Below are 15,451 nucleotides of genomic sequence, written 5' to 3'. Positions count from 1 at the left end.
GTGAAGGATGCTAAATAAATGCAAGTCTTTCTTTTCCTTTTCTGTGTGTCTTTTATTTCTATACTTTCTCCCATTGTGCCGCCTTTTGTCTACTGTCAGTTCCTCATCTCCCGTTCCTCCCCCAACTTTACAGTTCATTTCTTGTGTATGAGGTCTCTCTCTCTTCTTTCCCTCACTCTATCCCTCCCTAGAAGCTATCCATCTGCCATATCTCCCAGTTCTGAAGAAGTGCTCTCCCTGACCTGTCACCATTTCTATATCCTTTATAGACAACTACAACTTGGATCTATATAGCGCCTTTAACACTGTAAAATGGCCCATAGTGCTTCACAAGGACATTATCAGAAAACATAAGAACATAAGAATTAGGAGTAAGCCATTCGGCCCCTAGAGCCTGCTCAACCATTTAATGAGATCATGATTGAGCTCCAACCTCAACTCCACTTTCCTTCACTTTCCCCATATCCCTTGATTCCCTTAACATCCCAAAACCTATCAATCTCTGTCTTGAATATACTCAAAGACTGAGCCTCCACAGCTCTCTGGGGAGAGAATTCCAAAGATTCACTGTTATGTATTGATGCTTGGGGTCACTAGACACCAGGGGCATTACTGTCGGAGGCCATCGGGCTGTACGCACGTGAGCGCAGTCCCTGGTATATGAGCGAGTAACACTTTGTGCACTTTGGGCATGAATAAAGTTGAACCAGGTTTGCACCTGAGTGAGTTTACAGTAACAAGTCTTTTGAGTCATTATATACATTACATTTGGTGACGAGGTAACTTAAGAACCTACGCATGCACGATGGGCATTATTGGAATTCTGGAGAGATTCGTGGATGGCGAGGATTGGGCGGATTTTATCGACCACCTGGATCAGTATTTCGTGGCCAACAAAATGGAGGAAGCTGGTGATGCAGATAGGCGCACGGCGGTTCTCCTTACCGTTTGTGGTCCAAAAATTTATGGCCTCATAAAGAATCTTCTCTCGCCTGCACATCCAACGGACAAAGAGTATGGGGTTTTGTGCGCTCTCGAGCGTGAACATCTCAAGGCAAAAGAGGGCTTCATCATCTCACGCTATCGCTTCTACACACATGTTCGTGCTGAGGGCCAGTATGTGTCGGGATTTGTCGCCGACCTAAGACGTCTGGCTGAGCTTTGTAAGTTCAGAAACGCGTTGGAAGACATGCTGCGAGATTTCTTCGTGATTGGCATCAACCATGATGTGATCCTTTGGAAATTATTGGCTGCAGAAACACTGGATTTGAGCAAGGCCATCGCGACTGCCCAGACATGCATGGCAACTGATGATAATTTAAGGCAGATATCATCGAAGAGTCGGAACTCAACGGCAAGTACTATAAACAAGATTGTGTCATTGTGTGGCCAAGCTGCTTATGGCAGAGATTACTCGACCGCGTTTGTGAAACCTCTAGCTGCTCAAAGTCTGCCAACTGGTACGAATCGAATTTCAACCTGTTGGCGTTGTGGAGGCTATCATCGGCCTCATCAGTGTCAGTTTAAATGGTACATCTTTAAAGACTTTTCGAAAGTGGGGCATCTTCAGCGAATGTGCCCACAATTGAGCAAGCGTGCTGCTGCTCATCAGATTGATGATGATGACCAGTCGAGTGCTGGCCCAGATATGCAACCGAAAATACCCGAGGAGGAAGTGTATGGCCTGTATTCATTCCTGACAAAGAGCCAACCGATAACGATTAATGTGAACTGAATGGTGTGCCTGTATCAATGGAGCTGGACACGGGTGCGAGTCAGTCGATAATGAGCCAAAGGACATTCGACAAGCTGTGGGACACTGAGGCTGTGAAGCCTAAGCTGAGTCCAGTCAATGCCAAGTTGCGTATTTATACTAAGGAACGCATACCGGTGATTGGCATTGCAGTAGTCAAGGTGTCGTATGATAGTGTGGTTCACGATTTACCATTATGGATCATCCCAGGCAATGGTCCAACACTGTTCGGCAGGAATTGGCTCGAGAAAATCAAGTGGAACTGGAATGATATCCTCGGTGGATGACACTTCGTGTGCACAAGTGTTAAAGAAGTTTCCTTCTTTGTTTGAGCCGGGCATTGGCAATTTTACTGGAGCCAAGGTGCAGATTCACCTGGATTCTGATGCAAGATCTGAATATCATAAAGCTCGGTCTGTTCCGTACATGACAAGGGAGAAGGTCGAAATTGAGCTTGACAGACGTGAAGGAATCATATCACCGGTCGAATTTAACGAATGACCCACTCCTATCATTCCTGTGTTAAAGAGTGATGGCACTGTAAGGATCTCTCGAGACTACAAGGTTACGATTAACCGATTTTCAAAACAGGATCAGTATCCGCTACCGAAGGCTGATGACCTGTTGCCATGATAGCTGGTTAAAAGTCGTTCACTAAACTGGATCTGACATCGGCCTATATGACACAGGAGCTTGTTGACACTTCGAAGAAACTCACTTGCATCAACACCCATAAAGGACTGTTTGTCTACAACAGGTGTCCTTTTGGAATCCGTTCGGCTGCAGCCATATTTCAGAGGAACATGAAGAGTCTACTGAAGTCCGTTCCTAGAACGTCATGTTTCAAGATGACATTCTGGTCACAGGTCGCGACACTGCTGAACATCTGAACAATCTTAAAGAAGTTCTACATCGTCTGGACAAAGTGGGACTCAGGCTGAAATGTTTGAAGTGTGTCTTACATAAGAGCATAAGAAATAGGAATAGGAGTAGGCCACACGGCCCCTCGAGCCTGCTCCTCCATTCAATAAGATCATGGCTGATCTGATCATGGACTCAGCTCCACTTCCCTGCCCGCTCCCCATAACGCTTTATCCCCTTATCGATTAAGAAACCGTGACACCTGAAGTTGAATTCCTGGGGAGGAAGATTGCTGCTGATAGCATCAGGCCTACTGATTCAAAAACCAAGGCCATCAAAAATGCACCCAGACCTCAGAATGTGATGGAGCTGCGTTCATTCCGTGGACTACTCAACTACTTCCGTCATTTCTTACCCAGATTGAGCACTTTAATAGAGCCACTGCACATGCTACTCAGAAAAGGCGACAACTGGGTCTGGGGTGTATCTCAAGATAGAGCTTTTGAGAAAGCCAAGAATCTGCTCTTTTCGAACAAGTTGCTTGTTCACTATGATCCTTTTAAGCGTCTTGTATTGGCATGTGATGCTTCATCATATGGGGTTGACAATGTACTCCAACAAGCAAATGAGTCGGGTAAGCTACAACCTGTTGTGAATGCTTCGAAAAGTTTGTCAAAGGCGGAAAGAGCTTACAGCATCGTAGAAAAAGAAGCTATGCCCTGTGTGTATGGGGTCAAAAAGATGCATCAGTACATGTTGGTCTTCATTTTGAACTCGAAACGGATCACAAGCCACTCATTTCATTGTTTTCGGAAAACAAAGGTATTAATACCAATGCATCGTCCCGTATCCAGAGGTGGGCATTGACATTGTCTGCCTATGATTATGTTATTCATCATAGACCTGGCACTGAGAATTGTGCCGATGCACTGAGTCATCTGCCGTTGCCCACATCTGAAGTGGAGACGTCTCAACCTGCAGATCTACTGTTAGTAATGGATGCTTTTGAGAGTGAAGGAACTCCTGTCACTGCTCAACAAGGTAGGATCTGGACCAGCCATGATCCTATTTTATCAGTTGTGAAACGTTGTGTCCTCACTGATGATTGGTCTGCAATACCTATAGAAATGTGTGATGAGACCAAACCTTACAACCATCGCAAAGATGAACTATCCATTCAGTCAGATTGTTTACTGTGGGGCAATCGTGTTGTTATACCTAAGAAAGGCAGAGAAAAATTTGTACGTGAACTACATAGCACTCATCCAGGTATTATCATGATGAAAGCCATTGCCAGGGCTCATGTTTGGTGGCCTGGAATTGACTCTGATCTGGAATCATGTGTGCATCAGTGCAATACTTGCATGCAGCTAAGTAAAGTACCAGCGGAATCTCCGCTGAGTCTTTGGTCATGGCCATCTAAATTATGGTCGAGGATACACATCGATTTTGTGGGCACTTTCCTGGGAAAGATGTTTTTTGTTGCGGTGGATGCATATTCAAAGTGGATAGAGTGTATTATTATGTCATCCAGTACATCCACAGCTACTATTGAGACTGGTGAACCGGTGGAATTCTCTACCACAGAAAGTTGTTGACTCCAGTTCGTTCGATACATTCAAGAGGGAGTTAGATGTGGCCCTTATGGCTAAGGGGATCAGGGGATATGGAGAGAAGGTGGGAGTGGGGTACTGAAGTTGCATGATCAGCCATGATCACATTGAATGGCGGTGCAGGCTCGAAGGGCCGAATGGTCTGCTCCTGCATCTATTTTCTATGTTTCTCTGTTTCTATGCTCCAGTCAAACTTGCATCTAATAGTCAAGCAGAGCATGCGATTCAAACGATCAAGCAAAGCATGAAACATGTGACTCCGGGTTCACTGCAGACTTGCTTGTCATGTATATTGCTTAGTTACAGGACAAGACCTCACACGTTTACCGGGGTCTCCCCTGCTGAACTACAGATGAAGAGACGTCTCAAGACCAAGTTTTCTCTTGTTCATCCTGATTTGAATGATCATGTTGAAAACAGACGTCAAAATCAGCATTGCTATCATGATCGTGCTGCTGTGTCACGTGACATCTCTGTCAACGATCCAGTTTATGTGCTGAATTATGGTTAAGGTCCAAAGTGGATCACCGGTACTGTTATGGCCAAGGAGGGTGTTGATCAGATAAAACTGCGGCACATGGATGAACCGGAATCGGTTGAGGAAGATGCAGTCAGTGACCAACCAACCAATGTTCATTCATCAGAACACTCTGCTGTCATGACTAAATTTGGACTTTCAGTCTCTGATAGGGTCATTACCACTCCCATCAGATCAGTTACTCAGCCTCCAGTCAAAACTGACTCAGAACGCCCGTCCAGAACTGGAGTTGAACTGAGACGATCAATTCGTGAGCAAATTGCCCCAGACTGCTTTAATTTGTAAAGAGACTGATACTAAGATCTTTAAGGGGGATGTTGTTTTGTATTGATGCTTAGGGTCACTAGACACCAGGGGGCGTTACTGTTGGAGGTCAGCGGATTGTACACGCGTGTGCGCGCGCCCTGGTATATAAGAGCGAGTACCATGTCATGTGCGCACTTTGGGTGCGAATAAAGTTGAACCAGGTTTGCACCTGAGTGAGCTTACAGTAACAAGTCTTTCAAGTCATTTATATATGTTACATTCACCAACGTCTGAGTGAAGAAGTTTCTCCTCATCTCAGTCATAAATGGCCGACCCCTTATTCTGAGACGGACCCCCTGGTTCTAGACTCCTCAGCCAGAGGAATCATCCTCCCAGCAACTACCCTGTCAAGCCCTGTAAGATTTTTGTATATTTCAATGAGATCACCTCTCATTCTTCTAAACTCTATTGAGTCGAAACATTTTCAGTCTAAACCGAGCTATATAAGGAAATATTAGGGCAGATGATCCAAAACTTGGTCAAAGAAGTAGATTTTAAGGAACATCTTAAAGGAGGAAAGAGGGTTGAGGGGCAGAGAGGTTTAGGGATGGAATTCAGGAGCTTTGGGCCCAGGCAGCTGAAGGCATGGCTGCAATGGTGGTGTGATTAAAATCAGGATGCGCAAGAGGCCTGAATTGTGGGAGCACAGAGATCTCAGAGGGTTGTAGGGCTGGAGGAGGTTACAGAGAATGGGAGGGGCGAGACCATGGAGCGATTTGAAAACAAGGATGAGAATTTTTAAATTAAGGCTTCATGCCCAGTCACAATTTCTCCTTCCTTTACAGATGCTCCCTGACCAGTCACCATTTCTGCTACATTTTTTGAAATATTTAAAGAATTTTTTAAATCTTTGAAGGTGGCAGGACAGGTTAAGAAAGCAGTTAAAAAAGCATAAAGGATCACAATTTAGGAAGGACGCAAAAGTTTTGGAGGGTACAGAAGAGATTTACTAGAATGGTTCTAGGGATGAGGGACTTCAGTTATGTGGAGAGACTGGGGAAGCTGGGATTGTGCTCGTTAGAGCAGAGAAGGGTAAGAGGAGATTTGACAAAGGTGTATACAATCATTAAGAGTTTAGATGGAATAAATAGAGAAACTGTTTCCAGTGGCTGATAACTAGAAGGCACAAAATTAAGGTGATTGGCAAGAACAGAGGTCACATGAGGAAAATCAGATCAGCCATGATCTTATTAAATGGCAGAGCAGGCTCGAGGGGCCAAATGGCCTACTCCTGCTCCTATTTCTGATTTTCATGCAATGAGTGGTTAGGATTTGGATTGCAATGTCTGACAGGGAGGGTGGTGGATAGTAGCCTTCAAAAGTGAATTGGATAAATATTTGAAGCAGAATTAAATTGCAGGAATTTGGGGAAAGAGCGGGAGAGTGGGACGAACTGGATTGCTCTCCAAAAGAGCCGGGCCACACTCAATGGGCCGAATGGCCACCTTCTATGCTGTAATATTCTCGGATTTTAGGATTCCTGAAAGACACTCCCTGCTCAGCACCATTTCTCCTTCATTTACAGACGCTCCCTGGTCATTTCTATTTCCCTTTGTTTTGCATGCGCTGAGCGTTGGACGCCGACACTGCGCATGCTCAGCTCTAGCTCCCTGGGTAATTGATGGCAGATCTGGACCAATAAGAAGAACGGGGCGGGACTGGAGGACCGAGCGGGCGGTTGGTCCTCCAACCAATGGGAGTGTGTGGGGGCGGGGCTTGCCCCCCCCTCTCCAGTGGGCGGGGCTGAGTCCGGATCTCCCTCATTGGCTGAAACTTTTAAACCTGATTTTTGCCAACCGCCAGCTCGGTCCTTCCTGAGCATGCGCGGGTGCTGCAGGTTGCAGGCCCCAAGCCCCGAACAAGAATCTGCGGGTTCGGCGTCGCGTTTGCCCCGAGAGGGGCGGCAACTGCGGGGCTTTCTCCCATTGACAGGCCTGGGGGCAGCAGGGCGCATGTGCGGCCCCCTTGGGCAGGAACCAGGAGGAGAGAATGTTGTGAATTTCTATCCTGGACTCTGTGATGGCTTTTGTAAACTGCTGTTACAGGCTGTGAGAGGGGCAGCATTTACAGGCCGCAAACTCACAGCCACCATCACATCAAGATCTGACACAGTCACTCCATTCATCAGGACCTTTGAATGTGGAAGGAGAATTGTTCTGTCTGTGGGGAAAGATTTCAAACATCAGTGTGACTGGAAAAACACCGAGACACACGCACACCCGAGTGAGAGTGTTCCAGTGCACTGACTGTGGAAAGAGCTTTAACCAGTTACACAACCTGAAAGACATCGCACCATTCACAGCGGGGAGAAACTGTACACGTATTCGGTGTGTGGACAAGGCTTCAACTGATCGTCCAACCTGGAGATACACAAGGACACCCGCACCATGGAGAAATGTGGGGACTGTGTGAAGGGATTTAATTAACTGCCCTGGCTGGAAACGGGAGAGGCTGTTCATCTGGTCCTTATGTTGGAAGGGATTCATTCAGTTGTCCAGCATGCTGACACGCCAGCGAGCTCGCAATAGGGAGAGGCCATTCACCTGCTCCGTGTGTGGAAAGGGATTCACTTGTTCATCCCAACTCACTGCACACGAACTTGATCATGCTGATGAGAGAGCTTTTAAATGTTCTGACTGTGGGAACGGCTTTCCAACCTCTGAGGAACTGATTACCCACCAGCAAGTTCACACTGACGAGAGACCGTTCTGTTGCTCTCACTGCGGGAAGAGGTTCCGGCAGTCATTCCGTCTGGCTGAACACCAGCTCCTTCACACTCATGAGAGTCCATTCAGTTGCTCTCACTGTGGGGAGAAGTTCACCCAGTCATTGCAACTTGCTGAACACCAGCGAGTTCACACCAAGGAGAGACCATTTAACTGCTCCATGTGTGGAAAGGGATTCACTCGTTTAGCCCACCTTTTCACACACGAGGGTACTCACACTGATGATTTGCCATACTACTGCTCTGTGTGTGGGAAGGGATTCACTCGTTCAGTTCATCTTTTGACACACAAGCGAATTCACACAGGGGAGAGGCCATTCCCATGTCCCGTGTGTGGGAAGCGATTCACTCGTCCAAGTGACCTTTTGACACACAAGCGAGTTCACACTGGGGAGAGGCCATTCATCTGCTCTGTCTGTGGGAAGGGATTTACTTGTTCATCCAGCCTCACTACGCACAAGCGAGTTCACACTGGGGAGAGACCGTTCATCTGCTCCGTGTGTGGGAAGGGATTCACAGTTTCATCCACCCTTTTGATACACAAGCGAGTTCACACTGGTGAGAGGCCGTTCATCTGCTCTGTGTGTGGGAAGAGATTTGTTTGTTCAGGCTACCTTTTAAGACACCGTCGTGTTCACACCGGGGAGAGGCCATTCACCTGCTCCGTGTGTGGAAAGGGATTCACTAATTCATCCCACCGACTGACACACCAAATCATTCACACCGGGGAGAGACCATTCACCTGCTCCGTGTGTGGGAAGAGTTTTGCTCAGTCATCAACCCTGTGGACTCACCGACAGGTTCACTCTGATAAAAGACCTTCTTTTAAATGCTCTGACTGTGAGAAGACCTATAAAAGAAATAATGATCTGCTGATACACCAACGCACTCACACTGGGGAGAAACCGTTTTCCTGCTCCACGTGTCAGAAGCGATTTGCTGCACCATCCCAGCTGATGAAACATCAGCGAATTCACTCTGGGGTGAAACCATTCACCTGCTCAGTGTGTCAGAAAGGATTTGCTACATCATCCAACCTGCTGGCACACCGACGAGTTCACACTGGGGAGAGGCCGTTCACATGCTCCGTATGTGGGAAGGGATTTGCTGCATCGTCCAACCTGCGGAAACACCAGCGAGTTCACACTGGGGAGAGGCCATTCACCTGCACTAAGTGTGGGAAGGGATTCGCTCAGTCATCAACCTTGGTGAAACACTGGCGAGTTCACACTGGGGAGAGGCCGTTCACCTGCTCACTGTGTGGGAAGAGATTCACTGATTCAGCCGACCTGCTGAGACACCGGCGAGTTCACACTGGGGAGAGGCCGTTCACCTGCTCCGTGTGTGGGAAAGGATTCGCTGATTCATCCAATCTGGTGAAACACCGGCGAATTCACCCGTTACAGCTGAAGTTGGATTCTGTTGTTATTGATGCTGATAATAGTACATGTACCCTGATGACACCCAGCTCTACCTCACTACCACTTCTCTCGACCTCTTCACAGTCTCTAAATTGTCAGACTGCTTGTCCGACATCCAGTTCTGGATGAGCATAAATTTTCTCTAACTGAATATTGGGAAGACCAAAGCCATTGTTTTCGGCCCCCGCCACAAACTTTGTTCCCTAGACACTGACTCCATCCCTCTCCCGAACTCCTGTCTGATGCCGAACCAGACTGTTCGCAATATTGGATGTCATATTTGACCCTGAAATGAGCTTTCGACCACATATCCGCAGCATGACTAAGACCGCATATTTCCTGTAACGTCGCCCATCTCCGCCCTGGCTTCAGCTCATCCGCTGCAGAAGCCCTCATCCATGCTTTTAATTCTAGACTTGACTATTCCAATCCACTCCTGGCTGCCTTCCCACATTCTGCCCTACGTAAACGAGAGGTGATCCAAAACTCGGCTGCCCGTGTCCTAATTCGCACCAAGTCCCGCTCATCCCTCACCCAAGTGCTCGCTGACCTACATTGGTTTCCGTTTAAGCAATGCTTCGATTTCAAAATTCTCATCTTTATTTTCAAATTCCTCCATGGCCTCACCCCTCCCGATCTCTGTAATCTCTTCCAACCCCCGAGATGTCTGCACTCCTCTAATTCTGCCCTACTGGGCAACCCTGATTGTAATCACTCAATAATTGGTGGCCGAGCCTTCAGTTGCCTCAGCCCCAAGCTCTGGAACTCCCTGCCTAAAACCTCTCTGGCTCTCTACCTCTCTTTTCTCCTTCAAGACACTCCTCAAAACATACCTCTTTGACCAAGCCTTTGGTCACCTGCGCTAATTTCTACTTATGCAGCTTGGTGTCCAATTTTTTTCGCAAATTACTCCTGTGAAGCATCTTGGGATGTTTCACTATGTTAAAGGCGCTATATAAATACAAGTTATTGTTTTTAATCACATCCAGGACTGAACCGTGTTCATTCTGACAGTCGGGCATTGTTTCTCTTGATGTTAATGACCCCTATAAACTGGCTGGAGATTAATATTCTGGATCAGTACCGAATAAATCGGCCTTGTTTCAAACACACAGTGTGTCGAGTATTTGTTTCTTCTAAGATAAGAGGAAACAAATGGATGTTTCAGTTCTCATACCATCGGTTATTCTCATGGTCAATTCCCAGCTCCCCAAAACTTCCAGAGTGCCTCTCCTAGCCTTGGAATCCAGGGAAGGTATGGGTATCATAGAATCATATAAATTTACAGCACGGAACGAGGCCATTACGGCTCATCATGTCCGTGCTGGCCGACAGCTATCCAGCCAAATCCCACTTTCCAGCTCTTGGTCCGTAGCCCTGTAGGTTACAGCACTTCAAGTGCATTTCCAGGTACTTTTTAAATGTGGTGATGTGGTGAGGGTTTGTGCCTCTACCACCCTTTCAGACACTGAGTTCCAGAACCCACACATTTTACCTAATGTAGCTAATGTAATCCCACTTTTTTAAAAAGGAGGGAGAGAGAAAACGGAATTATAGACTGGTTAGCCTGACATCGGTAGTGGGGAAAATGTTGGAATCAATTATTAAAGATGCAATAGCATCGCATTTGGAAAGCAGTGACAGGATCGGTCCAAGTCAGCAAGGATTTATGAAAGGGAAATCATACTTTGCAAATCTTCTAGAATTTTTTGAGGATGTAACTAGTAGAGTGAACAAGAGAGAACCAGTGGATGTGGTGTATTTGGACTTTCAAAAGGCTTTTGACAAGGTCCCACACAAGAGATTAGTGTGCAAAATTAAAGCACATGGTATTGGGGGTAATGTATTGACGTGGATAGAGAACTGGTTGGCAGACAGGAAGCAAAGAGTAGGAATAAACGGGTCCTTTTCAGAATGGCAGGCAGTGACTAGTGGGGTACCACAAGGTTCAGTGCTGGGACCCGAGCTATTTACATTATACATTAATGATTTAGACGAAGGAATTGAATGTAATATCTCCAAGTTTGCAGATGACACGAAGCTGGGTGGCAGTGTGAGCTGTGAGGAGGATGCTAAGAGGCTGCAGGGTGACTTGGACAGGTTAGGTGAGTGGGCAAATGCATGGCAGATGTAGTATAATGTAGATAAATGTGAGGTTATCCACTTTGGTGGCAAAAACAGGAAGGCAGAATATTATCTGAATGGTGACCGATTAGGAAAAGGTGAGGTGCAACGAGACCTGGGTGTCATGGTACATCAGTCATTGAAGGTTGGCATGCAGGTAGAGCAGGCGGTGAAGAAGGCAAATGGCATGTTGGCCTTCATAGCGAGAGGATTTGAATATAGGAGCAGGGAGATCTTACTGCAGTTGTACAGGGCCTTGGTGAAGCCTACACCTTGAATATTGTGTACAGTTTTGGTCTCCTAATCTGAGGAAGGATGTTCTTGCTATTGAGGGAGTGCAGCGAAGGTTCACCAGACCGATTCCCGGGATGGCAGGACTGACATATGAAGATAGACTGGATTGACTAGGGTTATATTCACTGGAATTTAGAAGAATGATAGGGGATCTCAGAAACATATAACATTTTGATGGGATTGGACAGGTTAGATGCAGGAAGAATGTTCCCGATGTTGGGGAAGTCCAGAACCAGGAGTAACAGTCTTAGGCTAAGGAGTAAGCCATTTAGAAACTTCTTCACTCAGAGAATTGTGAACCTGTGGAATTCTCTAACACAGAAGGTTGTTGAGGCCAGTTCGTTAGATATATTCAAAAGGGAGTTAGATGTGGCCCTTACGGCTTAAGGGATCAAGGGGTATGGAGAGAAAGCAGGAATGGGGTACCGAGGTTGCATGATCAGCCATGATCATATTGAATGGTGGTGCAGGCTCGAAGGGCCAAATGGCCTACTCCTGCACCTATTTTCGATGTTTCTAAAACAGGGAACTACAGACCAGTTAGCCAGACATCAGTGGTAGGGAAATGCTACAATGTATTATTAAGGACATGGCAACAGGACACTTAAAAAAAAATAATAATAGGATTGGGCAGAGTCAACATGGATTTACGAAAGGGAAATCATGTTTGAAAAATCTGTTAGCGTTTTCTGAGGTTGCAACAAGCAGAATAGATAAGAGGGAACTAATGGATGTGGTGTATTTGTATTTTCAGAAGACATTCGATAAGGTGCCACACAAGATGTTAATAAACAAAACTAAGGCTTATGGGATTGGGGGTTACATGCTAGCATGAATTGAAGATTGGTTAATGGGCAGAAAACAGACAATAGGAATAAATGGAACATTTTCGGGGTGACAGACTGTAATTAGTGGGGTACCAGAAGGAGCAGTGCTTGGGCCCCAGCTATTCACAATCTATATCAATGATTTGTAAGAGGGGACCAAATGTAATATATCCACGTTTACTGATAAGACAAAGCTAAGTGGGAATGTAAATTGTGAGGAGGAAACAAAGAGACTTCAAGGGGATCTAGACAGATCAAGTGAATGGGCAAGAACATGGCGAATGGAATATAATGCAGAGAACTCTGAAGTTATCCACTTTGCTAGGAAAAATAGAATAGCAGAGTATTTTTTAAATGGTGAAAGATTGGGAAATGTTGTTGTTCAGAGGGACCTGGGTGTCCTTGTACACAAATCACTAAAAGTTAACATGCAGGTACAGCAAGTAATTAAGCGAATGGTATGTTGGCCTTTATTACAAGAGGTTTTGCTTACAATAGTTAAGATGTCTTACTGCAATTATATTGGGCCCTGGTGAGACTGCCCTGGAGTATTGTGTACAGTTTTGGTCTCATTACCTAAGGAAGGATATACTTGCCATTGATGGAGTGCAACGAAGGTTCACCAGACTGATTCCTGGGATGGGGGGGATTGACCTATGAGGTGAAATCGAGTAGACTAGGCCTATATTCTCCAGAGTTTAGAAGAAACACAAAATTCTTACAGGGCTTGACAGAGTAGATGCAGGGAGGATGTTTCCCCTGGCTGAGGGGTCTAGAATCAGGGGTCACAGTCTCAGAATAAGGGGTCGGCCATTTAGGACTGAGATGAGGAGCAATTTCTTCACTCAGAGGGTGGTGAATCTTTGGAATTCTCTACCCGAGGGCTGTGGATACTCAAAGTCATTGAGTATATTCAAGACAGAGATCGAAAGATTTTTGGATATTAAGGGAATCACTGGATATGGGGATAGTGCAGGAAAGTGGACACGAGGTAGAAGATCAGCCATGATCTTATTGAATGGCGGAGCGGACTTGAGAGGCCGAATGGCCTACTCCTACTCTGAATTCTTATGTATTATCTGTGTTCTCCCGATTGTGTAACTATACTCTGTCTGTATTTTTGCAGTGCTGTTAATAAAGTCAGTAAAGGACAATCTGTTGTTGTGAGCTTGATTATCTGGTGTCTGAAATCACAAGACTCAGTATTTAGTCAATAAGATCAACAAGTAAACACATCACGGTTCAATACTCCAGTTCTCTATTCAGAGGAGAAAGTCTGTTATCTAACACCTCGAGTGGGCAGAATTAAGATCCCAACTCTAACAGCCCCATTTGTAAATATCTTTCAAATCACCATGGTACGAGAAATAATGGAATCCCTACTAAAGGAGAAAATAAAAGAACATCTAGAAACCAAAAATATAATAACGAATACTCAGCAGGGATTTCAAAAGGGATAGTCTTGCTTGACCAACCTCATTTAATTTTTTGAAGAGGTAACAGAGAGAGTAGACAATGGTAATGCAGTAGATGTAATTTATCTAGATTTTCAAAAGGCCTTCAATAAGGTATCCCATAATAGACCGATGAACAAGGCCGGAGAATGTGGAGTCAGAGGACAACTAGCAGGAGGATAGCTAGCTGGCTTCAAGACAGAAAGCAGTGAGTAATGGTAAAGGGTAGCTATTCACAGATGGTGGGTTGTGGTGTTCCATAAGGATCAATGCTGGGACCACTGTTTTTCACAATTTATATTAACGATTTATACTTTGGAATCAAAAGCAATTTCTAAATTTACGGATGACACCAAATTGGGGCGATAGTCAATACTGAGGAGGACTACAACAAATTACAGGAGGACATTAATAAACTTGTAGAATGTGCTTATAATGGACAAATGAAGTTCAACACAGATAAATGTGGTATTACATTTTGGTCGGAAGAACAGGGAGGTCACATTACTTGGAGGGTGAAAGTCTAGGTGGGACAGAGGAACAAAGGGATCTCGGAGTACAAATACACAAATCACTAAAGCTTGTGACACAGGTTAGTAAGTCCATAAAAAAAGCAAACCAAGCACTCGGGTTTATTTCTAGAGGTATAGAATTGAAAAGTCGGGAAGTTATGCCGAACCTATATCGGACCTTGGTTAGACTTTCTGCTGAGTACTGCGTACAGTTCTGGTCACCATATAAAAAGGATATTGAGGCACTGGAAAGGGTGCAGAGAAGATTTACAAGGATGATACCAGAAATGCGAGGGTATACCTATCAGGAAAGGATGAACAGGCTGAGTCTCTTTTCTCTTGATAAAAGAAGGCTGAGGGGTGACCTAATAGAGGTCTTTAAAATTATGAAAGGTTTTGATAGAGCGAATACAGAGAGAGTGTTTCCACTTGTGTGAGAATGAATACAGAGAGAATGTTTACACTTATGTGAGGAAGAGTATAACTAGAGGCCATCAATATAAGATAGTCAGCAAGAAATCCAATAGGGAATTCAGAAGAAAATTCTTTACCCAAAGAGTGGTGAGGATGTGGAACTTACTACCACAACGAGTGGTTGAAGTGAATAGTATAGATGCATTTAAGGGGAGAGTGCAGAGCGAGAAGATACTAGAGGTTATGCTGATAGATTTAGATGAGGAAAGATGGGAGGAGGCTTGAATGGAGCGTAAATGCTGGCATAGACTGGTTGGGCCGAATGGTCTGTTTCTGTGCCGTATATCCTATGTAAACCTTTGTAAATCCTGACATATCAATTTTCAGTGTACAACCCAGTGAAGTCAATGGAAGATGAGAGAGCGGCTGGAGAGTTGTGGTGAGGGGTGTTGGAGAGCAGGAGTGGGGGGAGGTGGGTGGGTGAGTAAGGGTGAAAGAGAAGTGGGCATTGAGTGGGGTGAAAGGGGAGTTGGGGTGAGGGGGGGTGAAAGAGGAGTTGAGGTGAGGGGGGGGGTTGGAGAGTAGGGGTGAAAGAGGAGTTGAGGTGAG

General features: G+C 45.5%; 1 protein-coding gene across 1 annotated transcript in view; it reads left to right on the top strand.

Annotated features, from left to right (window-relative positions):
- LOC139262487 (zinc finger protein 850-like) overlaps positions 1-13,616 on the top strand; it is a 34,903-nt gene extending 21,287 nt beyond the window's left edge. Inside the window, exons 3-4 of the mRNA XM_070877695.1 lie at positions 3,516-3,655; positions 7,482-13,616. Coding sequence (XP_070733796.1) covers positions 3,516-3,655; positions 7,482-9,346 — 2,005 coding nt within the window. The 3' untranslated portion in view covers positions 9,347-13,616. The remainder of the gene's footprint in view (positions 1-3,515; positions 3,656-7,481) is intronic.
- The last annotated feature ends 1,835 nt before the right edge of the window (positions 13,617-15,451 follow it).

Source organism: Pristiophorus japonicus, chromosome 1 (genome assembly GCF_044704955.1).
Source record: "Pristiophorus japonicus isolate sPriJap1 chromosome 1, sPriJap1.hap1, whole genome shotgun sequence".
NCBI lineage: Eukaryota > Metazoa > Chordata > Chondrichthyes > Pristiophoridae > Pristiophorus > Pristiophorus japonicus.
This window is presented reverse-complemented; position numbering and strand designations above follow the sequence as displayed.